At 42.6% G+C, this 19550-nt stretch overlaps 1 protein-coding gene across 1 annotated transcript; it reads right to left on the bottom strand.

The window, feature by feature from the left end:
- Positions 1-1257: 1257 nt before the first annotated feature.
- On the bottom strand, positions 1258-18679 carry LOC115174512 (pre-mRNA-processing factor 39). Its single transcript, XM_029733122.1, has 15 exons — positions 18530-18679; positions 9720-9868; positions 8916-9467; positions 8646-8771; positions 8344-8462; positions 7630-7797; positions 7244-7427; positions 6616-6723; positions 6099-6263; positions 5491-5617; positions 2916-3184; positions 2584-2768; positions 2373-2447; positions 2111-2213; positions 1258-1895 (listed from the first exon to the last, which is right to left on the bottom strand). Exons 1-15 carry the CDS (start codon positions 18540-18542, stop codon positions 1803-1805), a joined length of 2436 nt encoding a protein of 811 aa, XP_029588982.1. The 5' UTR covers positions 18543-18679; the 3' UTR covers positions 1258-1802.
- Between the last annotated feature and the right edge of the window lie 871 nt (positions 18680-19550).

Genomic DNA, 19550 nt, shown 5'->3' with positions numbered 1-19550 from the left:
AGGATATCATCTCTGTAACGCAGAGCGTTGAGATTGCCTGCATTGACAAGCTCAGTCCGACGATGATGTGACACATCGCCCCAGACCATGACGGACCCTCCACCTCCACATCAATCCTGCTCCAGATTACAGGCCTCGGTGTAACGCTCATTCCTTCAACGATAAACGTGAATCCGACCATCACCCCTGGTGAGACAAAACCGCGACTCATCAGAGAAGAGCATTTTTTGCTAGTCCTGTCTGGTCCAGAAACGGTGGGTCTGTGCCCATAGGCGGCGTTGTTGCCGGTGATATCTGGTGAGGACCTGCCTTACAACAGGCCTACAATCCCTCAGTCCAGCCTCTCTCATCCTATTGCGGACAGTCTGAGCACTCCTGGTGTAACTCAGGCAGTTGTTTCCATCCTGTACCTGTCTCGCAGGTGTGACGTTCGGATGTACCGATCCTGTGCAGCCGTTGTTACACATGGTCTACCACTGCGAGGACAATCAGCTGTCTGTCCTGTCTTTGACGTCTCACAGTAGACATTGCAATTTATTGCCCTGGCCACATCTGCATCCTCATACTTCCTTGCAGCATGCCTAAGACACGTTCACGCAGATGAGCAGGGACCCTGGGCATCTTTCTTTTGGTGTTTTTCAGAGTCAGTAGAAAGGCCTCTAGTGTCCTAAGTTTTCATAACTGTGACCTTAATTGCCTACCGTCTGTAAGCTGTTAGTGTCTTAATGACCGTTCCACAGGTACATGTTCATTCATTGTTTATGGTTCATTGAACAAGCATGGGAAACAGTGTTTAAACCCTTTACAATGAAGATCTGTGAAGTTATTTGTATTTTCACAAATTATCTTTGAAAGACAGGGTCCTGTAAAAAGGGATGTTTCTTCTTTTTTTTGCTGAGTTTGTGTAGTGCACTGGCTGAGGTCACTCCCATCCACAACATAAAAAGCCAATTAGAACTGCTTGATTAAGACCATGATAAACTACATCAGCTTTAAAGTGGTGGGTTGGAGTTGGAACAAAAGCCAGCACACGCCACATCTTACTGTACCACACCATAACCAGGGTTGATGTCTGCTGAGTATGACCTATGCTTTCATCTATAAAATGTGTACAAGAGTAAGTACATGTCAATTACTGAAACTTATGATTGGAGAGCAAATTGCCTGTACCTACCCAATCTTAACAGTTATGCTACAATGGCAGTGATATTAATATTGTATAAAAAGGGTTAATTCAGGGAACAACATAATAAGAAATTGGATATCAATGTCTTTATTATGAAATTAAGTCAAAATAAAAAAAATGAATCTATATTCATTTCTGTTCTTGTCCCACAAAACAAAACAAACCTTAATCTTAGGAAAGCAGAGGAGAGGCTCAGGGAGGACTCGGAGCACAGCAGGTACCACTACCTCCATACGAATCTATAATCTGTATCAAACATAACTAGTTTCCCCACACAGAGATATCGAAGAGGAACCAAACTAAGTAGCCATCCAATCTAAAATTAAAAACATAAAATTTGGCGTAATTTTGACTGTGGGGGGGAAAAAATAATAATCTGAAGTCTGCATCAACAACACATGCATAAAGAACACAAAAAGCAGCAAGTCAATGAATGATGGTGAGATGGTGATTACAGTGAATATGTCAAATGGCCAATGGAAACAAAAGGACATCAAACAACAAATCAAAGGAGGAGGATGGTCTAGCTGAGCTGAGCGGTTGGGCTGGGTAGAAAGGATGCTTCCTCTGAATTTCTTCCTTCAGAAGGACCTCTGTCCATCAGTCTTTGAACACATCATGTGGGTGGAGGGGGGTAGTACTGGTTATACTGCTGGGCATACTGGTTGTACTGTCCCCAGGAATGCTGGCCCCAGTTATTGTACTGTTGCTGTAGAAGGAAAGCAAGGAAAGACAGGGTTAGTTGGCATTCCTTTCAGCGGCACCATATGATAGAGTTCAACACTATCGTCCTCCCATTTTTGTTATTCTAGTGAGAACCAATTGTCATGGAACGCCTTTGTCAGGGATGGTATTACATTTGTCACCTTGCAATACAAATTGCATGTATAACCATGTTTGACTCTGCTCTAGCATAGGACTCACTTGGTACCAGTTGTAGTTGTAGGCAGAGTTGTCTCCCTGCATCATGTGCCCTGAACCTGGGTGCTCGTCTGTACGCTGTCTCTTCGACTCGGGCTCCTGGGAGCTGCAGGGACACGAAGGAACAGGTTCATGTCAATCAAGAGCACCCAACTAAATCAATTCAGGTATGGCGATTCACAACCTGCTATGAAGCATCCTACTGTGTTGTACTCAATGTCGTAAATGTTAAACAAAAAGAGAAGTGAACAAATTCAAATCTTACCCATTCTCTGCTTTCCTCTTTGTCGACTCATGTTCTTTCAGAAGCTTCTGGTGTTCATCGTATGCAGTCACTAACCTGTGAGGATGGAAAAAGAGTACATGGTTGGGATTAGGAGTGCAAGCATGCCATATGGATTCATTGACTAATCAGAACACTGGTCAGTGAAAATGTACTCATTGTTTGAGGGTGTAGGTACTGTAGGTGAACTGACTTATTGATGTCGCTGCCAAAGTCCTCGAGGAACTCGACCTTGCGCTGAGAGAAGGTGAGGCGGCAGTCGAGGGGCAGCGGGCTGCTCAGGGCGCGGTCGAAGCAGGCCAAGATTTCCGCCTCATTCTGCTGCACGTCCCCACTGTACTCCAGCTCTAGCAGGTTCAGGTACAGCTTAGGACTCGTCTGGAGACACACACAGATTAATGATGAACTCAAATGGTTTCTCTAAAACACATTTTCTCTGAATCAAACTCCCTTTGACACCATGTACTGTATCTCAATATCAAGATCCTGAACCAAGTGATTCCATTCATCTAGCTCTGATCTTACCTGGTCCTTGTCTATGGTGTCCAGCAGCACCTTGCGGGCCTTGGCGAGGCTCCTCTGCACCTTCAGCAGCTGCCGGGCCAGCTTCACGGCGTAGAACGACGTCTCGCTGGCGTTCTTCCCCGATGCCATCGCCTCGCTCAGCAGGGCCTCTGCCTCCTCCAGATTGCCGTGGCGACGTTCCAGGCTGACCCGCCGCAGACGCACCATGGCCAGGCCCGGTACCACCTCTTCCAGAGACTTCAGGATGCCGCGTGCCTCCTCTATATTCCCTGCAGGGAAACACACAAAAACTCAGTTCCAATTCTGGGTTGAATGTTTCTTACTAGTCTGTGTAGACAAAGGCTACCAAGGCTTTTGAAATTCTATTACGTGATCGTCTCAGCCTCGTTAGTCGAATGCACTTGTTTGTAAATCACATCAGGTAAAGGTCTGACAAGTGAGGTGTGTGAATCGTGGGGCTGGCACAATAATCGTATAACCAACAATTATGGACAACCACCATGAACCACAATTGTTTTGTCAGAATTGTCTTAACACATTCATTTTAATAGGGTGGGGATTCATTTTTATTTTCAAATAGACAAAGTTTACCTAATAATCATTACATTTTTACAGTTGAAGTTAGAAGTTTACATACACCTTAGCCAAATAGATTTAAACTCAGATTCACAATTCCTGACATTTAATCCAAGTAAAAGTCCCCTGTCTTAGGACCACTACTTTATTTTAAGAATGTGAAATGTCAGAATAATAGTTGAGAGACGGAGTTATTTCGGCTTATTTTTCCTTCATCACATTCCCAGTGGGTCAGAAGTTTACATACACTCAATTAGTATTTAGTAGCATTGCCTTTAAATTGTTTAACCTGGGTCAAACATTTCAGGAAGACTTCCACAAGCTTCCCACAATAAGTTGGGTGAATTTTGGCCCATTCCTCCTGACAAAGCTGGTGTAACTGAGTCAGGTTTGTAGGCCTCCTTGCTCGCACACGCTTTTTCAGTTCTGCCCACATATTTTCTATGGGATTGAGGTCAGGGCTTTGTGACAGCCACTCCAATACCTTGACTTTGTTGTCCTTAAGCCATTTTGCCACAACTTTGGAAATATGCTTGGGGTTATTGTCCATTTGGAAGACCCATTTGCGACCAAGCTTTAACTTCCTGACTGATGTCTTGAGATGTTGCTTCAATATATCCACATCATTTTCCAACCTCATGATGCCATCCATTTTGTGAAGTGCACCAGTCCCTCCTGTAGCAAAGCACCCCCACGACAAGATGCAGCCACCCCCATGCTTCACGGTTGGGATGGTGTTCTTCGGCTTACAAGTCTCCCCCTTTTTCCTCCAAACATAACAATGGTCATTATGGCCAAACAGTTCTATTTTTGTTTCATCAGACCAGAGGACATTTCTCCAAGAAGTATGATCTTTGTCCCCATGTGCAGTTGTAAACTGTAGTCTGGCTTTTTTTAATGGCGGTTTTAGAGCAGTGGCTTCTTCCTTGCCGAGCGGCCTTTCAGGTCATGTCGATATAGGACTCGTTTTACTGTGGATATAGATACTTTTGTACCCGTTTCCTCCAGCATCTTCACATGGTCCTTTGCTGATGTTCTGGGATTGATTTGCACTTTTCACACCAAAGTACGTCTCCTAGAGATGAACAGAACGCGTCTCTTTCCTGAGGAGAATGACGGCTGCGTGGTCCCATGGTGTTTATACTTGCGTACTATTGTTTGTGCAGATGAACGTGGTACCTTCAGGCGTTTGGAAATTGCTCCCAAGGATGAACCAGACTTGTGAAGGTCTACAATTTATTTTCTGAGGTCTTGGCTGATTTCTTTTGATTTTCACATGACGTCAAGCAAAGAGGCACTGAGTTTGAAGGTAGGCCTTGAAATACATCCACAGGTACACCTCCAATTGACTCAAATGATGTCAATTAGCCTATCAGAAGCTTCTAAAGCCATGACATCATTTTCTGGAATTTTCCAAGCTGTTTAAAGGCACAATCAACTTAGTGTATGTAAACATCTGACCCACTGGAATTGTGATACAGTGAGTTATAATTGATATAATCTGTCTGTAAACAATTGTTGGAAAAATGACTTGTGTCATGCACAAAGTAGATGTCCTAACCGACTTGCCAAAACTATAGTTTGTTAACAAGAAATTTGTGGAGTGGTTAAAACGAGTTAATGACTCCAACCTAAGTGAATGTAAACTTCCGACTTCAACTGTACATGTGGGTAAGGTTGGTACATTTTTTTTTACAAGCAAAAACAGCACAGTCGGGAGGAGATGTTTCATTTCCAAAAGTTCCAAGCGGTCAAAAACATTTAAATTAGACGGGAGGGGGGGGGGGGGGGGGGTTACCAAAGCTGTGTTGCATTCATTAAGTATGCATGTAGTAGCTGATTTTCAGAGATGCATTATGGTACATTACAAGTTCAAAACCATTTAACAAAATTGACAACCATGGTAATTTGCTTGACAATTAATTCTTACCCAAAATTCCATAACCGTCACAGCTTTATGTGAATGTGATGTTAAGTGGGAACTAGAAACACCACTCACCCTGCTGCTCCTCGAACGCGGCCCACAGCAGGTGAATGTTGGGCTTCTTGGATAGGTGGATGGTACACGCCTTCTTGTACACATGTCGCACTCCCTCAATGCTGTAGCGCTCTAGATATTTTGCGTACTTCAGTGTGAAGCAAGAAAAAGAGAGGAGGGTTGGAGAAAGAGGGGAGGACGGGGTGGGTGGAGAGCAGGAGGTGGAGAGAAGACGAGGAAGGGAAGGTGACAACAACATTTTAAAACACCCATTTCCGGTTTGCTCAACCAGTGAATTTCTTCATTGACAAGATCGTGTTTTTAGAAATGTTCTTTGTAAACCCATCAGCACCTTCATGGAACCAATAAGATAAGTTTCTGTAAGGTAGTGGGAGACGGAGAAGATGCAACGTAGTAGTTGGCAAATGCTGGAGTCAAATCTTGTGTGGCAAAGCTGGCCATCCCCTAATACAACAGATACAGTGATTAACAGATCAACGTTACACGCAAAGAAGAGATGTTCAGGACGATTTACTGTTGTCAGGAAGTGATGCAATCGTTGATGGGGGAAGTGCAGGGGTCATTATTTTTGAGGTGGGGTTGAAGGTCAAAGGTTAAGGTTGGGTTACCTTCATCCAGAAGTCCTCGTAGAGAGCACAGGCGATGAGGCAGCGTTCGAACAAAACGACCACGCGTTCGGGAGTGCCATTCTCGATCTCAAAGTCCAGATACTCCTTCCAGTTGCTGAGCTGGGTCTTCTCCAGGGCTTTAACGTGGAAGTAGGGCCGTTTTATCTACGAGGGGAAAAGGGAAACACGGCATTCAAAATGGCAGCGGACCAAAATGTACAATCATTTCAAAAGTAATGTTATTAACAATGGAAGGAAATGAATGAGGGATAGTTCACCCCAAAAATCAACATTTGTCAAATATTTTCATACCTCGTATTCCATCTATTGTGTAGACATCTGTAGGACTCAATCCCAAATGAATGGGAAAGAGTGGCACCATCCAATTCCATCTCCACCCAGCTTGACAAAGCCCACTTTAGAGGTATGAAATCTTTGAGGTGAACTATTCCTTTTAACAATATGAAATAAAATTGGATGATATTCTGATCATTAAAAGACAGATGTCAGAACTCACCCCTTCCTCGAAGGCCCAGCGTTTGCTGACCTCCTGCTCGTTTTGGTTGAACACCTCCTGGCGCGACTCAATCACCTTGTGGCGCATGTTCTCAATCTCCGTCACTCTCTAAACATAGCACAAGACACTCAACGTTAACTGCTTGACTTTCAAACAATCTCGTAACCATCTCATTCTCCACTGATGTGTAAACTGCATGTCCAGCTGCCAAGGTTATTTACATCACCCTGAGGCTGAAAGAGAGCCAGAGACAAGCAGGGGCTCTGCCTGTCGAAGGTGTTGGGGCCTACCCAGGGACCGAGGCCCACCCCGGGGCAGGGTATGTACCATATACACCCTGTCTGTAGGCCAGTCCTGGTGCTGGGGACTGGAGAGGACGAGGGGAGTCACTCAACTAGGCCAGCCAGCCCACGATCTGTCCATTCCAAATCCCTGACTGGATGATGCCCACGTACTCATTGGCTTGGCTGCTGATGGAAAGACACCTCTTCAAACCTGCACAGATGTGTGTTTCACCCCATGGATGTCGTCTCCATGGGTGATGATGAAGAGACAAGGGCCTCCTTCTTAACCCTCTGGCATGTTGTGGTACATCAACCCCCCTGAAGGTGAGGCAGCGGAGGCGTACCTTAGCAGGATCTGGGAGGTCCTCGGTGCCGGCTGGGAGTCCCTCGGGCTCCACGGGTGTTGCTTCCTCTCCCTCCTCATTGACGGTGACTGCATTGGCTTTGGCTAGCTCCACCCTGAGCTGGACAAACTCCTCCTCTGACAGGAAGTGTTTGGGGTTGTTGTTCTGCACATGCTCTTTGAACCTGAAGAATGACAAATCAGTACATCACTAAGAGAACAAAAAGTACTACCAGAAAATAGTGCCCCTGAAAGTAAGTGTGGCTGACAAGGTTAGAACTAATGCCAGTGTTTGATTTCTCTGAGCTACCCACTACCTGAGATGTAGACCATAACCCTCATGGACGGTTTATCAAAACCTATTGTGAATGAGCTGACCCGTCATACCTCTGGAGGTGCTGTGAGTAGAGCTGGGTGGGTATGCCCAGGATACGATCGTAGATGGCCGTGACTTTGGCCAATTTCTCCTGCTCCGTCTCCCAGTTGATGTAGGTCTCCCACAGACGGTCAGAGCGGAAGTCTGTCCCTGCTGCCAACACGGCATGCTCATACGCACTGTAGGATAGAACACAGACGACATGATTAACGATCAGGGTTGGGTAGGTTACTTTCTAAATGTAATCCGTTAGTTACCTGTCCACATTTATCAGTAATGTAACTGTTGGATTACCCAAACTTAGTAACGTAATCTGATTGCTTTCCCTTTAAAAAGGCATTAGAAGAAGACAAAAAGGATCCGTGTCATCATAGTGGTCTTTGACTTGTGGTCAGACTAGCTCAGGTGGAACAAACTTGCACCCCTTTTCAATGCTGAATGGAAGATCATTGAGAAAACAAAGGTGTCAATACATTTTTTCCACAAACATCTTTTCTGAATATTAATAATATTTTTCAAAAGCATTTGTAATCTGATTAGTTATTTTTTTGGAAAACAAATGACTCCCCAACCCTGTTAACAATACACTATGACCTGTAAAATCAGTAAAACACTTGGTTGTGGAATTGTCACAAGGCTCTCGCGCACCTAACTTGTGGATATACAGGAGTGTGTGTTGAGGTGCAGCCTTTCACTTTTCAGTGAGGACAGAGCTCTTTACTCACGCTCTAATGCGTGACGGTGTCTCTGGGTCTTCAGGGTCAGCGTTGTCCTTGATGAAGGACAGGTAGTGGAGCCACAGGTCCACACTGAGGGGGATGGCATGCACACCCCGCCGGTACACCTGGGGATAGGAGGCAAAAATGACATTGGGGAATGAGACAACCAGTGTGAAAAGCAGAACAAAGCTCCAGCCACTAACCCTGTCAACCCCTTTCAGATCAGGACAGAGGATAGGAGGAGAAGATGTCCATTTACACTATTAAATACCACTGCATGAGCCCAGCCATGGAAGACAGAGACTTACCTCCTCTGCCACCTGTGCATTGCCATGTTTCTTCTCAGTGTCAGCTAACTTCTTCCAGTAGCCGTAGCAGTAGGGGTAGCGCAAGAAAAACGCATCAAACGCCTCCCTCACCACACCAAGATGATTCTGAGGCGGCAAAAAAATTACATTTACAACTTGCTTCCTAACAGAACAACCTCAAATGTTTACATGTAGTTTAACACAGCAGATAAAACCTAGTCACAATACAAGCAAGGGTCAACAAACATTCCAGGACTTTTCCACACTCACCTCTTGCTCCACATACTGCAGCAGGTAAACCCAACCATTGAAGTCATCAGGGTTCTCCTCACACCCTTTAGCCAGCTTCTCATACTCAGAAGGGATAAGAGGCTCTGTAGGGACAGCTGGTTCTTCAACAGGTTCCCCCTGCTCCGTCTCTTTGGATTCTTCAAGTTCCATGTTAGCTGGGCTACCATCTTCTGCAACCATTGGTGGCTGGGCTTGGACTCGATCTTGTTGCTGTTCTACAGCGTCGGACAACTTCTCGCTCTGTATCAGAGGCTCTGTGGCTGTGTTGTGCCCATCCTGACTCTCGTCTGACGATGCCTCCATTTGGTTCTGTTGTTCTGCCTGTGGAGAACGAGACTGCTCATCTGAATCCTCATGCTCCCGACGCTCCTCTTGGAAGAGTTCAGCGCTCGCTAGCTGGAAGTGCTGCACTGCCTGTTCAACAGATCCTAGATCAGACTGCTGGATCTGGTGCTGCTCTATTACCTCTGGTGACGACTGATCGGACTCTGAGTCCGAGTCGTGGATAACCGTGGTGAGGTTATGGGGATCCTGGACAAGGGGGAAGGAAATTATTACCAGCAAGCAACTAAGAAAATAGGCAAGGGACTGCCTCATGTTTGAGAGAGCACCACTATTGAAAGATGGAAGTGTTGGTGTTTAGACCTACTAGTAATGCAGGCAGACAAAATAGCATTTGCTATATTATTGTACAGAATAATAACAAAAAGGATACATTGGCCTTGTCATTACAACTACATCCAGGGAAAAAGAGGTTAAACCCCACGTGCATTTCCCACTGACCTGATCCATGGTCCATTCAGCAGCATGCGTGAGGACAGGCAGGTCGGGGAGGAAGTCCTCTCCGTTGCCCTCCATTTCTGGGGACTCCCCACTCTCCGGGCTGTCTGTGTCCAACATCCCCGTCATGGGCTCGTCTGAGAGGTGCAGGTCTGGGGAGAGGAACACATATTGCACGTCAATATCACAAGATCGAGAAGGGACAGTAATTATTAGTTAGTATTACAGGAAATTGATGTGGAATCAGGTATGACTGGGTGATATGGCTGGTCCCATGTTTCATGAAATATCACAGAAAAAGTCCATACTAGGAGTGTGAACATTAAATCAAAGTTGGGATCCTTAACGTTAACTTCTTATGGCTGGATGGCAGTATTGAGTAGCTAGGATGAATATGGTGCCCGTAGTAAACTGCCTGCTACTCCGGCCCATAAGCTAAGATATGCATATTATTAGTAGATTTGGATAGAAAACACTGAAGTTTCTAAAACTGTTTGAATGATGTCTGTGAGTATAACAGAACTCATATGGCAGGCAAAAACCTGAGACAAAATCCAACCAGGAAGTGGGAAATCTGAGGTTTGTAGTTTTAAGTCTTGGCCTATCCAATATACAGTGTCTGTGGGGTCATATTGCACTTCCTACGGCTTCCACTAGATGTCAACAGTCTTTAGAACCTTGTTTGAGGCTTCTACTGTGAAGTGGGGGAAAATAAGAGCTGATTGAGAGAGGACTCCCAGATGGGCATGAGCTTCAGCCATGTGCGCGCCCGTGAGAGGTAGCTGAGTTCCATTGCATTTCTAAAGACAAAAGGAATTCTCCGGTTGAAATCTTATTGAAGATTTATGATAAAAACATCCGAAAGATTGATTCTATACATCGTTTGACATGTTTCTACGAACTGTAATGGAATTTTTTGAGTTTGTCTGGCCTGCGCATCGTGAATTTGGATTTGTGAACTGAAGGCGCGAACAAAAAGGCGGTATTTGGACATAAAGGATGGACTTTATCGAACAAAACAAACAGTTATTGTGGAACTGGGATGCCTGGGAGTGCATTCTGATGAAGATCAAAGGTAAGTGAATATTTATAATGCCATTTCTGACTTCTGTTGACTCCAACATGGCGGATATGTATGGCTTGTTTTTGTGTGACCGCCGTACTCATTGCATGGTGTGCTTTTTCGGTAAAGCTTTTTTGAAATCTGACACAGCGGTTGCATTAAGGAGAAGTGTATCTGAAGTTCCATGCATAACACTTGTATTTTCATCAACATTTATGATGAGTATTTCTGTAAATTGATGTGGCTCTCTGCAAAAATCACCGGATGTTTTGGAAGCAAAACATTACTGAACATAACGCGCCAATGTAAACCGAGATTTTTGGATATAAATATGAACTTTATCAAACAAAACATACATGTATTGTGTAACATGAAGTCCTATGAGTGTCGTCTGATGAAGATCAAAGTCTAGTGATTCATTTTATCTCTTTCTGCTTTTTGTGACTCCTCTCTTCGACTGGAAAAATGGCTGTGTTTTTCAGTAACTAGGCGCTGACCTAACATAATCGTTTGGTGTGCTTTCGCTGTAAAGCCTTTTTGAAATCGGACCCTGTGGTGGGATTAACAAAAAGTTTCTTTAAAATGGTGTAAAATACATATGTTTGAGGAATTTGAATTATGTGATTTCTGTTTGAATTTGGGGCCCTGCACATTCACTGGCTGTTGTCATATCGATCCCGTTAACGAGATTCCAGCCATAAATCAATATAAACCCCTAACCAAAAAACTGTCTTCCCCCACTGCACTTAAGTAAAATCACAGTTACACACAAAATATTTTGTACATGTTATAGCCGATAGGCTATGAAGGCCTGTGGAGATTTATTTTTTTATTTTTTTTTATTACACAGAGGAAGAGGCAAACTTCAGGCTACTTGGTGAATTTGCAAGGCATTCAAGACAAGATATTGCGAGATGCAGATTACCAAAACATATGAGCACGCTTCTTCTGCCCCTCTCAATCTCTCCATCACGCTGGCTTGCCTGCTCTGTCTCTTCACTAATGATGCAAGTGTGTGATCAAGCACGGGGTAGCCTACTCAGTTTTTGCCTCATGAAATCAGTAGGCTACCGCTAGCATGTATCGATTACGCTTTTCAGGCGTAATGTTATGTGGCCCCTTGAAAGTGCCTCGGCTACAGCATATCTGTCTGTTAGGGTAGGCTACACTACGTTTTATTGTTTTATGCCAGCACAAAACCTTCTCTGGTGATATGAACAGACATTTTACTTGTCTGTAAAGGAACGCCACTTCTGAAGCCGGACTAAAGTCCATCACTAGGCAACCAGAACTGTCAACCAAATAAATCGAGCTACTTCGTGCAACTCACTACCATCTGAAAAAAGTACAAAGATTTTTTATTACTAACCCAAGAATGGAAAAGACAGGCTGTGGTCAACGGGAACAAATTAGTCAGTGGGCAGAACAAGGAAGGAGGTTGGAGATTCAATTGGCGCGTTCTAGCATGTATTTGCATATTTCCGTTAGGGAACACCTACTCTGAAGTGTGCAATAACTCAATTTGCCTTTGCACTCCTAAACCATTTTTTTTTATTTTTTAACTTGGCACACGGTGAAGTCAACAAAACTTAGTCCCTCTATTCATAACAGCTTCTAGTTTTGGGAACAGAAAACTGTAGAGAGCAATTGTTTAAAATCGATGAGAAAATGTGCAGAATGTCTGCCGAAATCCATCTCGTTCCATCTTCTCTCCATATTTGGTAGCGAGTGGAAACGCCAAGCGGATGCTTCACATTTATACATCCCGTGAAATATCTGTCTCATTGTGTTGTGGTACAGACCAGAGGCACCACCTTCTAAAAATTGTCTGAAAAAAGGTATCAATTGTCACTATTAGGGTTGCACATTTTGTGGAATATTCAGGTGGAAACTTTCCGTGGGAATTAATATTAAAACCATTTAAAATGTAGATGTTTATTGCATTGGATATATTTACCATATGGAGACAAACATAAGCCTTAACCTTATAATAAGTAGACATAATTGCAAGTGATTAAATCCTTCCAATAGAAATAAAAGAACAATTTAGTAACAAATTGAACTTTAAATGAGTTGACGCTTTACATGGGATGATTTCACTGAACAACAAAAGAAAGGGAATATTGAATGATCCCCGATGATCCATCGCATCTCCCAAAAATATTTTCAACATACATCTGTAAAATGATAGTCCATGTCTTCTTCCTGGACCTCCTCAATGTCCACCTCTTGAACATCAGACTGAGGCCTCATCTTCACTGTCACTTTCCAACCTTGTTGAGGATGGCTCGCTGTCAGGCTCACAAAGCCTCAAATTTTCCCAGATGGCCACCAATTTTCAACCCTTGTATTGGTCAGCCTGTTGCGTGCTTTGGTGTGCGTGTTCCTAAACAAGGACCAGTTGCGCTCTGAGGCGGCTGATGTTGGTGGGATTAGCAGGATGATGGAGGCAACAGGGGAAAGAGCCTCAGATCCACAAAGTCCCTTCCACCAGGTGGCTGATGAGATATGTTGGCACGACTGCCATATTGCATCTCCATCCCAAAGCCCTTGCTTGGAAGTGTACTTCACCAGACTGCCAAGAACCTTGCCCTCATCCAGGCCAAGGTGACGAGACACAGTAGTGATTACACCATAGGCCTTGTTGATCTCTGCACCAGACAGGATGCTCTTGCCAGCATACTTGGGGTCCAACATGTACGCTGCGGTGTGCACGAGCTTCAGGCAGAAGTCTTCACGCTTTTTGATGTATTTCAGACTGCAGTTTCCTCTGCTTGGAGCAACAGGGAAGTGGGCAGAGCAAAACGGATTTCTTCTCTTACATCTGCAAGCAGAGTCAGAACATCAGACAGGATGGCATGGTCAATCCGTGCAACGGCTACTGCAATAGGTTTCAGGAGTTTCAGGCTGCTTACCACTCTCTCCCAAAACACATCGTCCATTTAAGCAAAATTCCCCAAATTTCAGGGCTTAACTTCCCATGGAAAATATCTGGAAATTTACCGGAAAGTACCCGACCCTTTGCAACCCTAGTAGCTATCAACACTTAACTGTAGCTGCGTTCTGTCTGTAAAGGGTTGCGGTAGATATAACTTCGTCGCCCGGCCCTAGAGGTCATACATGAGTAATAGCACCATTATTCTGCATTGTAAATTTACTTGGAATTTTATGATTTATCGTTTTGATGGAAAACCGATTAAGAAAATAGCAGTTTAAATGTTAAGCAAATTTGCCAATTTGACACAGCCCTATTCCATATGCACAAAGAGCTTATTTCTCAAATCTCAATTTTTTCCAACGTTCTCTCAATAAGCTTTGTTATACAATGAAAGGTCAATACACTGCATTTCAAACAGCCAGGAATATTGTAATTAAGTCAGGGCTTGTAAAATAATACCTTGGCTAAATATAGGCTTTCTACAAACATAAGACCCACTAATATTGTAATTATTCTAACAAAATAAATTGTATCTGCTTTTTTGCAACAATCACTGATCTGGCTTTCAAGTATATGAAAATGCCATTTTTGTTAAACACCAGAACCATGCACATCCATGATAATGACCAACTATTAGCAGCAGGCATTATAGAACATTAACACAGGTCCCATAATCACTCAAGTGAGTAACCAGCTAAACTTTACATTTAAAAGTCTAGCCAACTTGGATCTACTTGCTTGCCAACAAGGTAGCATAGTTAAACTTATGAATACACCATGTCCTGTCCATCACCAACTATTTGAACAACTTAGCCTATTCACTTTGTTTAGACACTGAAATCAAGTGGCCTACCTGTATAAAAAGATGCTTAGGCTATTTCTCAGAATGAGAACGAGTTGCCAATGTCTTATATAAATGCATCTTATGCTCATTGCACATTTATAAAACAGACAAGACATCGAGCACCTAAGTCTGTGGCTAAAATGCTGCTAGCAGTACGTTGTGAGACAAACTGAGCATACACTTTCCACAATCATGTTCATTGATACTCTCGTTTTAGTAGGGTCTGCTCTGTTCTACATTTTGGGAGTTGAGACAAAAAAGGTATCATTAGAAAGGATGTTCTCCTCTATTACAGTAAAATAATGTCTGTGTGTTTCCGGAGCCCATATGCCCAATTCTGTTGGACCAAACCTCAAATGCAAATAGCAAGTTTAAACTGTTCGTTGTCAGAGAGGAAGAAGTTATCTTTTGTCGTTGTGTGTGTGGCAGGGGCTTGGTGTCTGTGTAAAGGTGCCTAGTGCACACAGCACAGAAGGCGCGAAGGAGAGAAATGATTAAGGTAGGACAATGTAAACCTTGATACTTGAAACAACGCTCTAACACATGAAGAGGTCGACTGATTATGATTTTTCAACGCCGATACCGATTAAATCGGCTTATTTTTTATTTGTAATAATGACAATTACAATACTGAATGAACACTTATTTTAACTTAATATAATACATCAAAATCAATTTAGCCTCAAATAATGAAACATGTTCAATTTGGTTTAAATAATGCAAAAACAAAGTGTTGGAGAAGAAAGTAAAAGTGCAATATGTGCCATGTAAGAAAGCTAACGTTTTAAGTGCCTTGCTCAGAACATGGGAACATATGAAAGCTGGTGGTTCCTTTTAACACGAGTCTTCAATATTTCCAGGTAAGAAGTTTTAGGTTGTAGTTATTATAGGACTATTTCTCTCTATACGATTTGTATTTCATATACCTTTGACTATTGAATGTTCTTATAGGCACTTTAGTATTGCCAGTGTAACAGTATAGCTTCCGTCCCTCTCCTCGCTCCTACCTGGGCTCGAACCAGGAACACATCGACAACAGCCACCCTCGAAGCAGCGTTACCCATGCAGAGCAAGGGGAACAACTACTCCAAGTCTCAGAGCGAGTGACGTTTGAAACACTATTAGCGCGCACCCCGCTAACTAGCTAGCCATTTCACATCGGTTACACCAGCCTAATCTTGGGAGTTGATAGGCTTGAAGTCAAACAGTGCAATGCTGTTCGAGACTGCTGGTGCCTACCACCGCTCAGTCAGACTGCTCTATCAAATCATAGACTTAATTATAATATAATAAACACACAGAAATACGAGCCTTAGGTCATTAATATGGTCGAATCTGGAAACTATCATCTCAAAAACAAAACTTTTTTTCTTTCAGTGAAATACGGAACCGTTCCGTATTTTATCTAACGGGTGGCATCCCTAAGTCTAAATATTCCTGTTACATTGCACAACCTTCAATGTTATGTCACAATTACATAAAATTCTGGCAAATTAGTTCGCAACAAGCCATGAACGCAAGAGAAGTGACACAATTTCATGTTAGCAGGCAATATTAACTAAATATGCAGGTTTAAAAAATATATACTTGTGTATTGATTTTAAGAAAGGCATTGATGTTTATGGTTAGGTACATTGGTGCAACGACAGTGCTTTTTTCACAAATGCGCTTGTTAAAATCATCACCCATTTGTCGAAGTAGGCGGTGATTCGATGAGAAATTAACAGGTACCACATCGATTATACGCAACGCAAGACATGTTAGATAAACTAGTAATATCAACCATGTGTAGTTAACTAGTGATTATGTTAAGATTTATTGTTTTTTTATCTTAAGTTTAATGCTAGCTAGCAACATACCTTGGCTTCTTGCTGCCCTCGCGTAACAGGTAGTCAGTGCAATGTAAGGCAGGTGGTTAGAGCGTTGGACTAGTAACCAGAAGGTTGCGAAAACGAATCCCCCCTGAACAAGGCAGTTAACCCCCGTTCCTAGGCCGTCATTGAAAATAAGAATGTTCTCAATCTGACTTGCCTATTTAAATAAAGGTGTAAAAAAATAAAATTTAAATTAGAAATAAATTACATTAAAAAAAATTTTTTTAAAAAGGCAAATCGGTGGCCAAAAATACAGATTGTTATGAAAACTTGAAATCAGCCCTAATTAAAATCAGCCATTCCGATTAATCAGTCGACCTCTAACATGAATTTTAGTTAATACGATATGGTCGCCCAGCCCTTGAGTCAGAGGTGGATCCAGACAGTGTTGACATAAAATGCAATGCCAAAGGTCACATTGACATGACTGGGTTATGGGTAGCCTCCTTTAGAATCCAAGAGTGAAATACTAACATGTAGGCTCAGCATCCCTGAACAGTCCATTACAAGTAAGAATGCTTAACAAACTTCATTTCAACTTTACTTGTTGTCCCCTGATTTCGGCAACATATAGTCTTGGTGGTTCCAAACTTCTTCCATTTCAGAATGTTGAAAGCCGCTGTAATTGGAGACCTTCAATGCTGCAGAACATTTTTGGTACCCTTCCGCAGATCTGTCTCGACTAAATCCTGTCTTGAAGCTCTACGGATAATTCCTTTGAACTCATGGCTTGGTTTTTGCTCTGACATGCACCGTCAACTGTGGGACCTTATATTGACAGTTGTGTGCTTTTCCAAATCATGTCCAATCGATTAAATTAGCCACAGGTGAACTTCAATCAAGTTGTAGAAACATCAAGGAGGATCAATGGAAACTGGATTCACCTGAGCACAATTTCGAGTCTCATAGCAAAGGGTCTGAAATAAGGTATTTTTTAATTTGCTAAAATTACCCAAAACCTACTTTCGCTTTGGCATTACAGGGTATTGTGTGTATATTGATGAAACAAATTATTCAATTTTAGAATAAGGCTGTAAAATGTGGAAAAGGATAAAGGGTCTGAACACTTATCGAATGCACAGTAACACAAAAATGTGGGTAAACACCATTATCTCCACGTCCTACCACCAAAAAGGACCAAGAGCATGTACAACCTGTTGAGTAGATACATTTTTATTCAACATTCTGGCCTGTAAAGACTATTGCATCTTTTTAGGGCGACTTCGGTCAGAATGAAAGTCCATGGAGCAACCATGGTAACAATTTGATGTTTAGGCAGGGTTATATATAGGTTCCTGTGGCATCTCTAGTAATGCACTAAAACAGTTATCTGATCCAAATGTCCACATATCCAGATATGGCTAAGTAAGCTGAAAACGAGTAACAAAATAAATGTCATACATGCTCCAGATTCGTGACCTGAACCATTCAAGTCATGCTCAACTTTATTCAAGTAGTTGTAAACCAAAGAATCCCCACCGACCGCAGCTCTTGACTTCTTCAGTCACGTTGACTTGTTCAAGCATGCGTACTTCCGTGTTTAGGAACATAGCTAGCATGTCAGCTAGCACAGGCGCGCGTAATGGCGTATAGTAACGTTAGTTATCATATCTAACTAAAAAATGTATTTGCTCAATCAACAACGACCAAAATAGCTAACTATCTAGCTAGCCCACTTGTAATGATAGCTAGCCAGACATCATTGAAGCACGACGCGGTAAACACAACAGTGAAGTTGGCTTAGTAACCTAACTAACCGTAGCTAGTTAATTCAAACGGATCGAAATACCTAACTTACCCACTGACTGTATATCCTCAAATAAGACGTTAGTAAAGTTCACATATGCTGCGTGTCATTGTAATGATAGTAGGGAAAGGCGACCGTTTAATTTTAATCCAATAATAGGCTGAAAGTCTTACAAACAGTACCACAGCGTATTGATGTTTTCAACCCTGCCTCGGTTTGGGCCTAACGACGTTAGCTGCTAGCTAGCTAGCCAGACCGCACACGTCCACCACCATCTTCACATTACAGCAAGCGGAGTGGTAACAAGTTCAGGTGAAAACATGTATAAATACTTTTTGCCAACTTACCAGTATCTTCCATGAAATTCAGTTTAGACAAATGTGTATTTCCGTTACTTTAAACGTATCTAACCAACAACATGTAGCCGCGTTTCTACTCTCATTCTCCAGCGACAACTTTGAGGAAGCTTCGGAAGGGCAGACAGAATGTGCGCATGCGTAAGGTTTTCAATAGTTACCACAAACACAAAGTCAAAATGGCTATATCGTAAACATTTGCTTTTGGTTTAAGGTTTGGGTCAGGTATAAGGTTAGCAGTGTATTTCATGTTATGTTTAAAAACAGATCTTAATTAGATTCATTGTAGAAAGAGGCGGGAGTTTAGCCATAATGTATTTGTGGCTGTAGTAACTATTGACGACCCATGCGTACTGTAGGGGGGCGGATCCACTAATATAATGGCTGTGTTCGAGAGGATCAAAACCGTAATATATCATGGCTAAATGGCGACTGACTGATCTACAAAAAATAAAGAGTAGTTATTTATGATACAATGTTATTTGTTGAGTAGTCAGTCGGCAGTCGCCTGCAGCCGACTCCAATGTCGAACAAGCCCAAAGTAACCAAGAATGGTTACACTGTATATCTGTCGCCTTGTGTTTGTCTGGCTACTTTGTAATGAATCCAACAAACGTAGCCAGTAGAGGCTGCAATAACGATTTATGCAAAAAGGTGAATAAGAATAAGATAATAATATACCTATTTGTCATTGGCTTTGATGCCACTATTTTACATGATTTAAAAAACAAACATTAATTTAACATTGAACTGTAGAAGAATTGGAATGGGAGCATAGATTTGACTAAGGTCTAGATTAGAAATAATAGAAGAAATCCAATGTAGGCGAGTGTATTCACTGACATTTAACCTCTCCCTGACCTAAATGTTTCAAGCAGACCACCATAGTCCCTGTACCCAAGAAAGCGAAGGTAACCTGCCTAAGTGACTACCGCCCCGTAGCACTCACGTCGGTAGCCATGAAGTGCTTTGAAAGGCTGGTCATGTCTCACATCAACACCATCATCCGGAA

This window comes from Salmo trutta, chromosome 35, assembly GCF_901001165.1.
Source record: "Salmo trutta chromosome 35, fSalTru1.1, whole genome shotgun sequence".
In the NCBI taxonomy this organism is placed as follows: Eukaryota; Metazoa; Chordata; class Actinopteri; order Salmoniformes; family Salmonidae; genus Salmo; species Salmo trutta.
The sequence above is the reverse complement of the archived record's forward strand: the minus strand, read 5'-3'. Positions and strand labels throughout refer to the sequence as shown.

Coding starts and splice junctions, on each gene's coding strand:
- LOC115174512 (XM_029733122.1), bottom strand. Junction 8,772..8,915: donor TGCAGTATGTGGAGCAAGAG/GTGAGTGTGGAA, acceptor TTGCCGCCTCAG/AATCATCTTGGTGTGGTGAG. Junction 2,769..2,915: donor ACACCATAGACAAGGACCAG/GTAAGATCAGAG, acceptor GTGTGTCTCCAG/ACGAGTCCTAAGCTGTACCT.